Genomic DNA, 14079 nt, shown 5'->3' on the forward strand with positions numbered 1-14079 from the left:
GTCTGTAGCCTCGCACGTTGCACCGTGTCAGCAGAGACTTTCTATGTACGTGAATTGAAGAAAAAGTATTAGTAACTACCGCAGTGGGTATATGCAGCAAGACATATCATCGCGACGGACGTACATACGAGACGGCCTTCAAAATTTGCGTATACTTGAATGAGTTTACCGGTGTTTTTTTGGTGAAACATTACAGTGGCTGTACGCGAGCGGATGACGCATTGATGACAGGAAGTTATCTACGCAAATGTCTTCGTGTTTACGCCTCACCAAACTTTGTTAATATTAATATTACTGAGCAACATTAGCTCGATAACATTTCTGACATGATAGGTAAAGTTTCCGCCTCAGTTTCATACCCCCCTAATCTCCTGTCACAGATGACGCACTGATAGCTACCTATTAGATGCGTGTTTTAACAACACATCACATGTAGCATGAGTGATCGCTACATCGTCACTTGCAGTCATGGATAGTAGCATCCTTTCAGCGACTTTCAATGAAACGTCGAACATCTCAACCGGTGGATACGACTATTCCTCGGAGATTTACGTTGAAACTTGGTTAGTTCCTACGATATTTGTCCTCATTTGCCTTATCGGAGTTACAGGGAATTCTCTGGTCATCGTGGTTATCGTTAGGCATAAACAGATGAAGACAACCACCAATTTCTATATACTAAGCGTTGCACTTGTGGATTTGGCCTTTCTCTTATGCTGTGCACCTTTTACTGCCTTCGCTCATCTAACGGAATGGTTTTTTGGAAACTTCATGTGCAAGTTTTCCTTTTATCTAATATTTGTAAGTATAACATCATTACTTTCCTTTACTCTTTGGTTTAACACTTTGAAAATGTGAATTTGTCCAAAATTTTGTCTTCGGTTTCTTCTTTCCTGCAACTTTCAGTTGCGTTCTTTTGTCGAAAGTTCATCGTTCGTATGTCTGTATTTATGACTCTGTCCATCTTTTGGATGCCATCTGATTCCCCGTCTCTTTTTGTCGCTCCTCCCCTCCGCTAAATCTCCCTGCTGGCTCCACCGTCTGTTATCTCTTCACCATCCCTATTTCTGCCTGTATGTCTCTATGTTTTTGCGTCAGTCTCTCAATCGCGACCTGTCTTATGATCTGTTTTCGTTTCAGTTGTGTTCTTTTTCTCAGTTCTCCACGCTCTATCGTTGGCATTTAATAAGGTCATTTCCGTGAACCGCAATCGGTATACATACTCATCTCTATAAAAAATCATTTGATGGCAAATAAAAGATTTACAGGCTATCCCGTTGTTTCGCTATATGCCATCAATATAAAACGAGAAATTACGGATCTCGCTTTTTTAAACTATATTAGCCGTGTCGTATTTGAAACTGAAATGCATTATCAACATCATCAAAGTAATTTTCTTGTTTTAAATTTGTATCACGCATAGGGGGTTATTTTTTATTTTTTTACATACCAGTATATATATCATTATCAGCCGAAGACAATGATAGAAAACAAACACAGATTTTCTCTAACAGTTGAACTGGAGACCTCATCCAATTCTATCAATTCATATGCATTGCCTGGAGTTTACGTGCTACCGCATTTGTAATCAGGGTATCCTGTACCACTTACGTACAAATCCGTCTGATATCGGCAAACCGAATAACGACACTCAAAAAACCTCTAATTGCTTGTATTTGCCGACAGGTTGTTGTACAAGTAGGAGATTTACCCAAGGGTGTCGTTTTGTTCTGAACGAATACATCATAATATATTGGTTGAAAAACTTATATTTCTTCAATTATTCATGTGAACGTTGCAATTAATATATATATATATATATATATATATATATATATATATATATATATATATATATATATATATATATATATATATATATATATATATATATATATATATATATATATATATATATATATATATATGCATGGTCACAGTTTAAGAAATGTGCACACGTTCATAGTTTGACACTGGTTATAGTATAAAATATGTATTTTATAGCATTTTAATGAAAGGGCGTTTTCTATTTTATGGCATGGGACACATTACTGAATATATGTATAACTTCAACGATAGCACGTTATTCATACAATATTAAATGTCAGTAACACATGTGCCTAGAATAAATTATTTTTTCTGGGGCGATTTTTCTCTCAACATAATCTGTTTGAGTGTACAAAGTAAATAGACACACTCACGGTATAACACACTTCATAAAAAAAAAGCTGTGAATGGAACATCTATATAGCAGTCCTCAACAACTACAGCAACGTTTTCTAGGTGATTTTGACCTACGTTTCCACTGCGCGTTCAACAACTCAGACATGTGTCCTTTGTATATCGACAAATCCACAACAGGAACGCAAGAAGTTAGACCTAACACGGGGGACAAGTTTACACTCAAAGGAATCTCCAAGGACAAATTAAAGCATCGAACAATCCAATTTTTCATCAAAACACCATGTTAGATTAAGTATGGTCACCCAAGGGGGGAATTAGGAGGTGTGACTAGGGCAACAAAATAAATGAAACTACATTTAATGATGCTTAGGAGCGACTTGTAATGGTTGATATCTTTTGCACTATATGTTGACTTAACGTTTATGGCTTCCCAGAACCGAATGTAAAGTTCATGCTATGTTTTTTATCTTGAGAGAAAATATTCTTACGGTTATTTGAACTGCTGTACTTTCGTTCATTAGAATTTCAGTAGTTGCGCGTCTCCAAACCAACCCCAAACATGATAGACAGGCTCTTGTACGTAACTCAATACACCAAAGTACTTGACTATTGAAGTCTACACGATACAGTCCTGGAGCACTTGATCGACTCACTATTTTCAAGTTGATTCTATCATAATGTGCAGGCAGTCGTCCTAGAGATCGTCTCACATTACCTGCATCGAATTTCCTTTTTTTTAGACAATAGTATATCGATTTCCCATGACATCAGTCTACGTTTCTATAGAGACATTAACTATGGCCACATGCGGATGAAGGTAACACGAACATATAGAGTAATGAAACGTCATAAGTTGTTAATGTCCGGGTCAGCATGAATACTCAATTAGCAGGCGACAAATTAAGAAATTGAAAGCGCGGGAATATTTTGTTTCATGAAACAAAATCTCTGCAACGGAATCAATTTATTTTGGGTTCTAAGCAAAAACAAATTACATTCATTCCTCTGTCTTTATTTCATTTTACAGGTAACAGTCCAGGCAAACTGTTTTACATTAACCGCAATGACTGTTGACCGATACTTTGCCATCGTCCACCCTATGGCTTCCATTAGCCGACGATCACCTAAAGTGGTTCTGACAATCAGCATAGTAGTATGGCTAGGTAAGGAACATAAATTACAGTGTCGTTATTGATGCAAGTAACTTTGCCATTTTGTCGCTTGGAGAACAGCAGAATCCAGACAGGAGACTCACAAAACACTTTGCAGTCACTTTACAAGTGCGATTGGGAAGTTGATGATATCAAAAATACTTAGGCGCACAGAATTATCGAAATCCGACGGCGTCAGCTTGCTCCATTGCCATCGCGGCCATGCTTTTAGTGAATTTAAGCGACTGATTTCAAGCGATTGACAAATTATTATGTAAGATAAATTCAAACATTTCAGGAAAGTGCCATTTGAAATTATATGCAGATTTTGTATCAGAAAATGAAAATGACGGTTTTGAGAATGAAAGGTAGAATAAAATGAGTCTGTCTGCTTTCGAAGAATATTAACATTTGTATTAATATGTGGCATGTACTCCCCCCGCCTGCTTTGGGCAGACATTTTGTTTTAATTTTTGAACGCCGCGAGCAGAATATGTTTGCTCTGTACACTACAGTATTACATGGGTAAAATATAATTCGCAATTTTTAATCCGGTACGTTAGGAAAATTACATACAGATATTTGCATAAACAGTTTCACTGTCTTTTGACGGTAGACGTGTCTAGTTTTGTATTCGACAGTTTATTCATCTAAGTTCTTTTGTTTTTTGAGAGTTTTTTTTGCCAACGGAAGTGATTCATTATCACCCAGTGACAACACAAAGGAATATAAAACATGTAGGAAAAATAAAAACCCAACTAGAAACGCTCCAAATATTATAGCGCTATATGAAATAACACGATAAGAATCAAAATATAGATTTGCATTCCAACAATGTTCGGTACATTTTTATTGAAGACAACATTTTACTGTAGACGTTATTGTACGCTGCGGAAGAACGTACAATTTTCTATGGATGATATGTTTCGACAAATTGCACATGGAAGTAATATAAAGCAAGTGTTCTGTGTAGCACTGAATAGGCACTCTAATGAACACTCCCAGTATGAGTTTTCGTGAGGAAATTTCCTGTCTTGATGAGACAGTGGTAAGTGTAAAGTAATATAAAGAAAAACTAACAAACCAGAACTTCCTATTAGTGTGGAGTGTTCAAAAGACGACAACTTTCTTTCAGTCTCAAATAGAGACCATAGTTATAAAAAAAGTGTGGTATCAAATGTCAACACATAGCAGTTCTAGAGACAGGGGGAAAGTGAACTGAACTTTAATTAGCCGTTTTCTAATTGTAACGGTGTCTGTGTACAATAGAAATTGCTGGAACTACGTTTTGATCAAATTTAAAGACACCTGGAAAGAGACTAAATTTGAATTGATTTGTTGAATCCTACCGAGAAAACCGGTTTCAACAAATGCTGAGCGCTGTCAGATATTATTCTTGCTCACGGTAGACTTTAGATTTTGGATCATAGCGAGGTGAGATAATGGTCAGGCTCACGGCAGAATCTCCCTTTACTTGTGTTAAACAGTCTTCGTGATCATTGTGAAAAAAAAATAAACGGGGTCGAAAGGTAAACTATACCCCGGATATGTGGAAGTCGTTAAAGACCTTCCATACACACTAATATCAAGTAACTCCAAATGACAGGATTATCAGAGCGATACATCCTATCTCGTTAATACAACGTATCAGATTTAATATCTTGTGTTTAAACATTCTGTACACAGTTACAGCTGATCGATAACAAATCTGACAAAAGCTTCAAGAGATGGCGTCAAATGTTGATTGACATAGAGAGAGAGACAGGCAGACAGACAGACAGACAGACAGACAGACAGACAGACAGACAGACAGACAGACAGACAGACAAACAGACAGACAGACAGACAGAGGAGAGAGACGGAAAAATAAGCAGCAAATTGTTAACCATGAAGCGTTCTGTGTTAATAGAAATGTATCCGTAAAAAGATTTGTTGTCACATAAACCTATGGCAATCACTCAAATTTAAGGAAATTGATTTCCCACGCCATTGCCGACAAAAGAGAGACCCATATAGCCAGCCACTCAAATAAAGAAATGAGGAAATGCTGACAAGTACGACCTTTAAATAGAATTTATATTGTCATCGGAAGGCTAATTACCAAACGTCAACCAAATAGCAGAGGCGTCTATTTGAACAGATCTAACACATTTTGGATATTTGTTATTCAAAACTATATTTGACATATCTGTACCAAATCGACCAACGCAAGACATCTATATTTGTATGTGAAACAGTCCAGGGATTAAAATTGAACAAGTCGGTGTCCGAGATACATTGAAACCCGATATCTAGCATTCACATTCCACCAAACATTGTTCCCAAGCACGATAACATTCAACAAATAAAACTACTAGCTTAACCTACTATCTACTTGACCTACACTTTACCTGCAGGCTCTTCATTTGCTCTGACTACCTAATCTCAAGTTCAGTGTTATTTAGTTTTCATTCACATATGGTGAACTTGCACACGCTCTCATAAACACTCTGAGTCAATGTTTCACACCTCTAAAGTTCCCTCCTGAGTCTATTACATGTATATGCAATGATAATTTCCCTGTTTTATGACTGTTTACCAACTGTTATTTATTTATAGTTGATATGTCAAACTTGTGGTATTCACTCCAGACATGCTGCTAATCTCTCACACCTCCCATTTCCTTTGGTTACCTTTCTTGTTAATAAAACATCACTGCCAGAAAATCTAAATTTTGTACTCCATTTATCATACCCCATATTTTCCTGTGTCGTTGCAAAGACTTATTTTCTTACTGGTTACTGATAGGTCAGTGACAGTGCCAATCAAATTGGGTGGATACTAAAATATATATTAGCCCAAGACTACAATTCAATGGATTCCATTTTTGAATTGATATTCAGTTGATCTTATCATGAGCTTTGTCTGATTGCATGTGGAGTAGTAGTATTGTCGCGAACAGACAACCTAATATATATTCAATTGTTAAAAAAGCAATAATAATACTTTGTGTACATGTTAATCAGAAGTCTATGCTAACCATAAGTAGTACAGTAACAAATACAAGCAGTTGGTAACAGTCATGAAACTGGGATAATTGTCATTGCATACATATATAATAAGTCGGGAGTGAACTTTAGAGGTGTGGAATATTTGAAAGAAAACTAAATATCCTGTCCTCTTTGAGTTTGGCTTTTCATAATAATCAGTGACCTGTGTATTTCGCTTTGTTGTGTGAACATGAAATGGCTGCTATTAAAGTAGAATGACTGGTATTAACTTAGAATGCGTCTCGGGAACATTTTTGTCTGAAAATATCAAAAGTGCTTATAATCTCTCCATAGTTTGTAATATGAAAGCTTGTTTCTAGTCGTTTTGAAGTAATATAAGAAATTAGGATTTCGTCTTATTTTTTCAAGGAAATCGACTATTACAATCCGTCTATTTGCTGAAAGAGTTAAAACAGTACTTGACGTTCATATACGATACTCCGAGTCAAATAAACTAATTCTGACATCATTTTGACCTCTTTTCAACAATTTATACGGAGAGTCTGTGACCTAATTTCCTGATTTTAACTGCGAATTAAGTTTAATTTTCTCGCATCAAAGGTTTGTGATTGTTGTGTCCGAGCTGCATACTATGTAAATTACTTTTTTTAAACCAGAAGACCCACACTGCTATTTTCAGTTTGATTACCATCGTATATCATTCAGATTAAAATGCATTTTGTTGTATAATCTAGAATGAACAGAATTGCGACCTTTTAAAATTCAAAAGATGTTTAACGAAATATAATAACTTTCAGACATCATGTTTTCATACTTACCGGATATCACATTCTATGATAAATTTGATAACCAAATATACTCTTTTGTGAACGGCGGCTTGATGTTACCTTTTTTTCAGTATAACTATGGAGATGTGTGAATAACTTCAAAACAGATATGAAAGGACGCCCTATCATAACTAGTGAATCATTTGTAAATCATTGATGCCATATATCGTATTTTAAGAAATGAAACGTATGATCTTTCTATATGTAATCAATCTTAAACCTTCACTTCCGTGTGAATCTTTTGTCATGTTTTCTATATCACAAGGGAAGTCCTAGTACCATCATTAAATTTGATTGAACGTTTACGCGCAATACATGTCAGAACTACGTCATCTTTGTAGACCTGTAACTGTATATAACTGGACTTTAAAAAAATTATTCAAAGGTCAGAAAGTAATTGAAATTTTAATATTTCATCATTTTAATTTCATTACAAGGAACGAACAAGGCTTACGGATCGAGGTGTTACATTATTCACCCTAAGCTTAAAAGCATACAATGAAGGAAATTGAGAGAGAAAAAAGAATTCTCAATTTTCGTCACGTCGGTATGTTTGAAGACATGTCCGACGTTCCGTAAATACTGATTTTTAATGGATTTTTCTCGGGCGCTGTGAAATCACGTTAAAACTTTCAGTCCCATTACAAAGAGATCTAAATGAAATACAGCATACTACTGTCTGTTGACGATGGCATGCAAAGAAAGACATCGGTCCCTCAAAGAAATGCGGCGATTAGAAATTCGATAAGTCGAAACGTGTTTCTAACTCTAGGATTTGAAATTTATTGCGATTATTTAAAACCGTGGATCGGATAACATAAACTACCCCTCACTGATACATAAGAGAAACGTCCAAAAAAACCACCCCCACCCAAATTCATTATCTATCCTAAACCGTTAAGAAAAAGTCACAGAAAGGACACCCGTCGACAGGGTCAAAGTCGTGTTTTTGTGCAATTTATCTTGAAATTTGACAGTTGTAAAATATAGTTATTTGGAACGATAAATTGTGTGATCAGGGTCCATAGACTCATAGTAAACGGACCGAAACGTCGCAATCGTTTCCAATTTACCATGCCAACATAACCATATTTTACTGTCCTATTGATTCTTGAAGCCATGAATATAGTCTCCCAATCCGTTATTTTGAAATTGCTCACGGCTATATCTTCTTCCCTGGATCATTTCACGGTTATTTTTGTATTCCATTCTAGATAGCCGTATATCTAAATTCCTCGTCGTTAGCTTATTGTACATTGTTTGTTCGCCTATATGAATACCCTAGGCTGTATTTTCCGTACGGGGATGAGAGGAAAGCCCCTTATCTGGTTCAACATTCGCGACGGTTTCTCTTAACCCATAGTTTTTATAACCTTTAAGAATTTATGACGCTACTTACTGAATAATGAACGAATAATTCAAAATAAAGAATTTAAGCACTTTCAAATAAAAGATCTTTTGACGATTTATAGGAAACGTTATTGTGTCGCTTTTATTTCATCGCAGAACCCTTGAGGAGTGATCATTATGGTCTCTATAGCGACAGACATTGTGACCACAAAGTTTGAGCTCATGCACAATGCTACTATGTATGGTCATGATCATCATGGAAGCATTAAGATTCATAATGAGAAACAGGCATGTTTCGAACAAAGCTATGCTATTTTTAAAATGCCACAATCCCCAGTAGCGACCATATACAGGTTGTTGTAAAACTATAGAGTTGAAAAGTATTACAATAAGTGTTAGGGATACGTATTGGGGAAATTAATGATGCGCAATGTCGACTAGACGTGTCCGGTAAGTCCTATATAATTTACAACCATTAGAATTGAGCTTGACATTCGCAACATTGTCTCTATATATTTCAATACAACTTCATCGCTTACAAAAGTATTAAAAAAATCAAAATGTTTACCTCTCAGAGTGTTGTGGAACAATTTTATCATGTATTCCTACCTCTTTACCGAATGCCACGAGATAAAAACAAAAAAAAATAAAGCCAAGTAGGAAATAGAGAAATGATCGCATCCAAAACAGCATCTTTAGATACAATCGTGATAAGAAATGTATAGATACCTCCTGTCTCGGACAACACTAAATCACCAGACAGCGATTAATAGAGTTCGAAGGTGTCGAAGTATGTGCGTCATCACACATTTTAAAGGCAGTTTTAACAGACACAAAATGACGGCGCCGTTTTCAAATAAAGAAAGTGACAAGAATCACCATAAGAGAAAAGATGATTATCTGAGGTGGTAAGTGGTATGCAGGTACAAGTATGTCAGTGTTAATTGCTACAGCTGTGAGGGTCAACTACTTCTTTCCAAAAACAGTAAGGTAGGTTACACACGTCCTTCAACACAATAGATTTAATACGCGATTATCGTCTCTTGATTAAATGTTCTGAGGACTGTTCAAGAGTAATGGTGGGTTTTGAAAAGATAGGCGTGGTAAGCAAGGCTTTTAAGACGCCGTCAGTCATACAGTGTCCAAAAAAGTCAGTTTCCGTTCACTTTGCCCACCTCTGGTATTCTGTGGTGTGACGGGAATGTTTAACGTTCCTTACATTCACTGAATATAAAATCCGTGTCAGCGCCTATGAGCATTTCACTTTATAGTTGGTCACACGATACCTAATGCTGGCTACCGAGTACATATTATGAAAACAATATGCATTACTTAAGTAAACATTCGTATCGATCAAAATGGAAACCGAGAAAGATACACTGTTACAGTAATATCGTTCACCAGGTTTGAAGTAACTGGTAATTCATAAGTACATTTTGTAGCCTACTATGAATAATTCTATACAGTACTACACCGCAAAATCAATCACATTTATCGCGAAAACCGATCTTAACCTGTACCCCTTAATGCAGTTTTAAAAATCTAATTGTACATATGAAAGATTCCGCCAGGCGTCACACGTAGTATTCGAAGACGGCACTGTGATCGTTCATTCTCTCGCACTTTGCTTGATATATGTATACAGATTAACAGAGTTGGTTGAAGTACGTTAACATTTGACATATTGACTATTAAAATGAAGTAGCCGAGAAGGATATTTATATGTACGCGACAAGTCTGTAAAGTGCCATGTTCAGGTTAGGATAAAATCACAGCACTTAATGCCTATATTATGTGGGTATGTTCATGCATATAAATTCTAACCAAGGTGAATATAACATTGAACACAATGTATTCGTACGTAATATTCAAACATCACTGGAAAGAACACGTAGGGGTTTGCGATGAAGTTCACTTTTGAGAATAAGTGAAGTCGTCGTTGTCCACGCAATGTTAATGCTTTAATCATATGCACTTTGATTACAATGAACTGTATGCACCCAGGGTATTTGAGCGAGTGTAGAGGGCTATCGTCCCACTATGAGTACCCGTGCACGTGGTAATAATTGTAAAGTACTTTGAGCACTGTGGGGAAGTGCTATGTAAAAACTAACATTGTTGTTGTTGTTGTTATTATTTTCGTCGTCATAGTCATCGTTGTTGTTGTTGTTGTTGTTGTTGTTGTTGTTGTTGTTGTTGACATGAAAACCAAACCAAAAATTTAACTCGGCAATGTATGTTTTGTAATAGCGTCAGTAGCTTGTAAATATATAGCGAGAAATATGACTAAATTTCTAAGGGTTCTCATCGATCATGAGCTGAGATGTTATTACAATGTTGGTCATAGCAGAAGTTCTTACAGACAATTCCGTGATAATTCGCGTCCACCCCTCCATAATGATATAGCGTAGAGTGTAGCAGTTAAAAGGTACTATAATTAGCTTTGAATTTAAACTTTATTAAAAATGGTTGACACACATATAATTCTGTAATTTCATTAACAGGCAAAAACAGTAACTTTTTAGAACCGAATCCCATCCAAACCACCAAAGTGAACACATGGTCACCCATAGCGTCTACACATTCTGTAAATACAACTCAACTGCAATGTTCAGAAATCACCACCTCAGTCACCCATCACTTTCAGCAATGTTGTAGTGTGTGTCTAGGATATAAAAATCTTAACATTTTGAGGTTACCTTGCTCAAGAAACCCCAACCACATTCTCACTTTAAAAAAAAGGGGGTCGCCTTACAAATTTTTTAAATAGAGGTCAAAATTAAATGAAAATTAAGCCATTTTAGAATCCAATATGACCAAGGAAGAATAACTCTATGGGAAGATATAAGGATGTCTTGAACACAAGACAGTGGACACTTTTTATTACTGGAACAAGATTTCACATGGGAATGTTTGGAGTGATTTAGGAAGTGTGATTACGTGATTTACTCAGATGAATACTACATACTGATAAAAGATTACAACAACATCTCTGGTATGACTGCAGATTTAAATCAAATAGGCCAACGTCATCTCATGTATTATATAATTGACGGAATAAATCATTGAGTATTTGAAAGTTTTTGATTCACTTATTACACATGAAATAGACTTAAACAGACTGTTATTTATTGACACCCGATATTATGATTGTATTTTTTTTTTAAATATCATTCCATGACTAACTATTCAAGCTTTCTAAAATATCTTGATAGACAACCATGCCTGCAATCATTTGAAATATCGCGACTACAAGTGCAATATTCATATCTCTTTTAGAAATTTGAAAATTAGAACAAACTTAAGAAGGATACTGTATAGTTCACCATCACATATCAAAATATCCTTAAATCACATTAGTTTATCGAATTAATACATGAACTGATATTATCTGTGACACCTACTCGCTTTGAAAAGAATATTTGGTTTAAAATATGGTATAATTATGTAGATGTAATTTATTTAATAATATTTACCAGTGTTATGGTAGACTAACTAAATGTGATATTTAAGATTAATTCAATGTGGTAGCATTACGCCTGTTCGAGAATATAATAAAAGGCTCCTTCCCACTGCCGATCTATACAACTGTATTTTGGTTTGTGATTGTGTGATTGTTTGCTATGTTCAATAAAAAATAACAGAAAATATCTCTTCATTACATTTTGCACATGAGAAAGTGCCTACGTAATCTTTCTTTTGACAATTCATTGATTATTAAACACTCAGCTAATCTCCAGTTATAGAATATCATCAATGGCATGTAAAGTTAATGATCCATAGGGCTTTGTGATTGTGTATGGTTTGAGGGACAAATTTATCAAAGGAACAAATCAGTTTTCTGTAGGGTAATGACAGTTACGCGAAATACATTTGAAGTAGTTTAGAATTATCTTTCACAATACATGTATAACCCACAACCGACCCCCTGTGGTGTAGTGGTTACGGCTTAGGATTAGCAGCCGGAAGGTCATGGTTCAAATCCCACTGGAAAGAGTGGATTTTTCTGTGATCGACCCAGACCCAGGCTGAGTATTCTACAGACCCAATGGGTAGGCTGTATCACTCTCAAGACAGGGAGACTAACTTGAACAGTCGGGGGCAATTACACAAATGGAGCCTGCAGGTGCTATATTGCCTGTTCGGGACTCCAGGATATCATGTGGACTGATTGGGAAAACGTTGACACTTTCGCAGTCACTGTAACATGATATAGACTTAGCCCTGTGTAGTCACGTTAATGTTGTTCCAAACCCAAACCTGATTTCTGTAGAAACGTATGTTTATGTGTGTCTTTATTTATCAAATTTATACATAGTATATAAAATCGCTGGGATTCCAAATATATCTAAAATTTACTACGCCATATATGGATAAAATATATCAACTGTACTCTGTTTCACCGAGTTTTGTAACCGAGGGAATTTTTTTGTGAAATGTAAAATGAAAGACTGAAATCGACTGTTGTCCTAATATGCCTCCACAGTTTGCTATCTACAACTGAAATGTACATAGTGACAGCTTCGCAGATCTGACAGGCTTAGAGATCTAAGCTGAGATTGGCATATACGTGTGCGTGTGCGTGTGTGTGTGTGTGTGTGTGTGTGTGTGTGTGTGTGATCAACCTAATTGTAGTTTGAAGATCACTGACAAGCTATGTTTAGAACTTTCCATCGCCGTAGACTACGTGGTCTGGTTACACACGTGGGAATGCATGGAATCTATTGATGTCACTTTCAAGATCAAAGTCAATCAGTATCTGTTACAGGGATGTTGAGATTAAACCTGAACTGATAAACACAGTTGTGTTCACACATTTCAGATTACTATGGTGATAATGTGAAATCAAGTTAACGAGTAAATGTATGGGCAAGGTCTTTGACGATCTTTGACTTGATAATGGATATTTTATTTTTAAACCAAGCATACGCTAGGTTGATCGTTCATGTTCGTTCGCCTCACCTTTACAATTCTGTTATTACCAACGCTAGTACTGTGTAATGCTATCCCGTTTATGAAGTAAAGTATTCGAACAAATGTGCTGTAAATGAACGCAATATCACGTGTTCGAACAAATAATATGTGATTTAAACTTTGAACGTTGTACGTCACCGGTTCTGCAGTGTGAGCAAAATATAAATAAAAAAGTTCGAGTAGTTATCCCCTCTTTTATCATTAGTTTTATATATTAGTTACTTGTAGTTTCCTTATACAAACAAGGAAAAATAGTGTGAAATTATATTTTTAAATACCACTTTTGTATGTAAAATAGGCAAATAGGCAAGATACGGTTTGCAAATGATTCAAATTGAGATATGCACAAACCTTTGACTAACGTCCAACTAATTATCTGATTCAATGAGACTTATAGATAAAGGCTTTTTAAATTATGCAAACCTCGTATGCGTATCCTTTATACGTCTTAGAAATATTCCAAATGGCGACCTAGAGGAGAACAAAATGCGACAAAATGTTAAAGTCTGTATTGAAACAAAAGGTTTGAAACACTGATATACGATAAGCAAAAAACGTGTCTCACAAATAGAAAGATTAAATTTCGATTGATTTGACCTGCTG

At 35.8% G+C, this 14079-nt stretch overlaps 1 protein-coding gene across 1 annotated transcript in view; it reads left to right on the plus strand.

Annotated features, from left to right (window-relative positions):
- The first annotated feature begins 468 nt into the window (after positions 1-468).
- The window catches only part of LOC144434352 (G-protein coupled receptor 54-like), a 62426-nt gene continuing 48815 nt past the window's right edge, over positions 469-14079 (plus strand). Inside the window, exons 1-2 of the mRNA XM_078122803.1 lie at positions 469-801; positions 3212-3347. Coding sequence (XP_077978929.1) covers positions 469-801; positions 3212-3347 — 469 coding nt within the window. The remainder of the gene's footprint in view (positions 802-3211; positions 3348-14079) is intronic.

Source organism: Glandiceps talaboti, chromosome 4 (assembly GCF_964340395.1).
Source record: "Glandiceps talaboti chromosome 4, keGlaTala1.1, whole genome shotgun sequence".
Lineage (NCBI taxonomy): Eukaryota > Metazoa > Hemichordata > Enteropneusta > Spengelidae > Glandiceps > Glandiceps talaboti.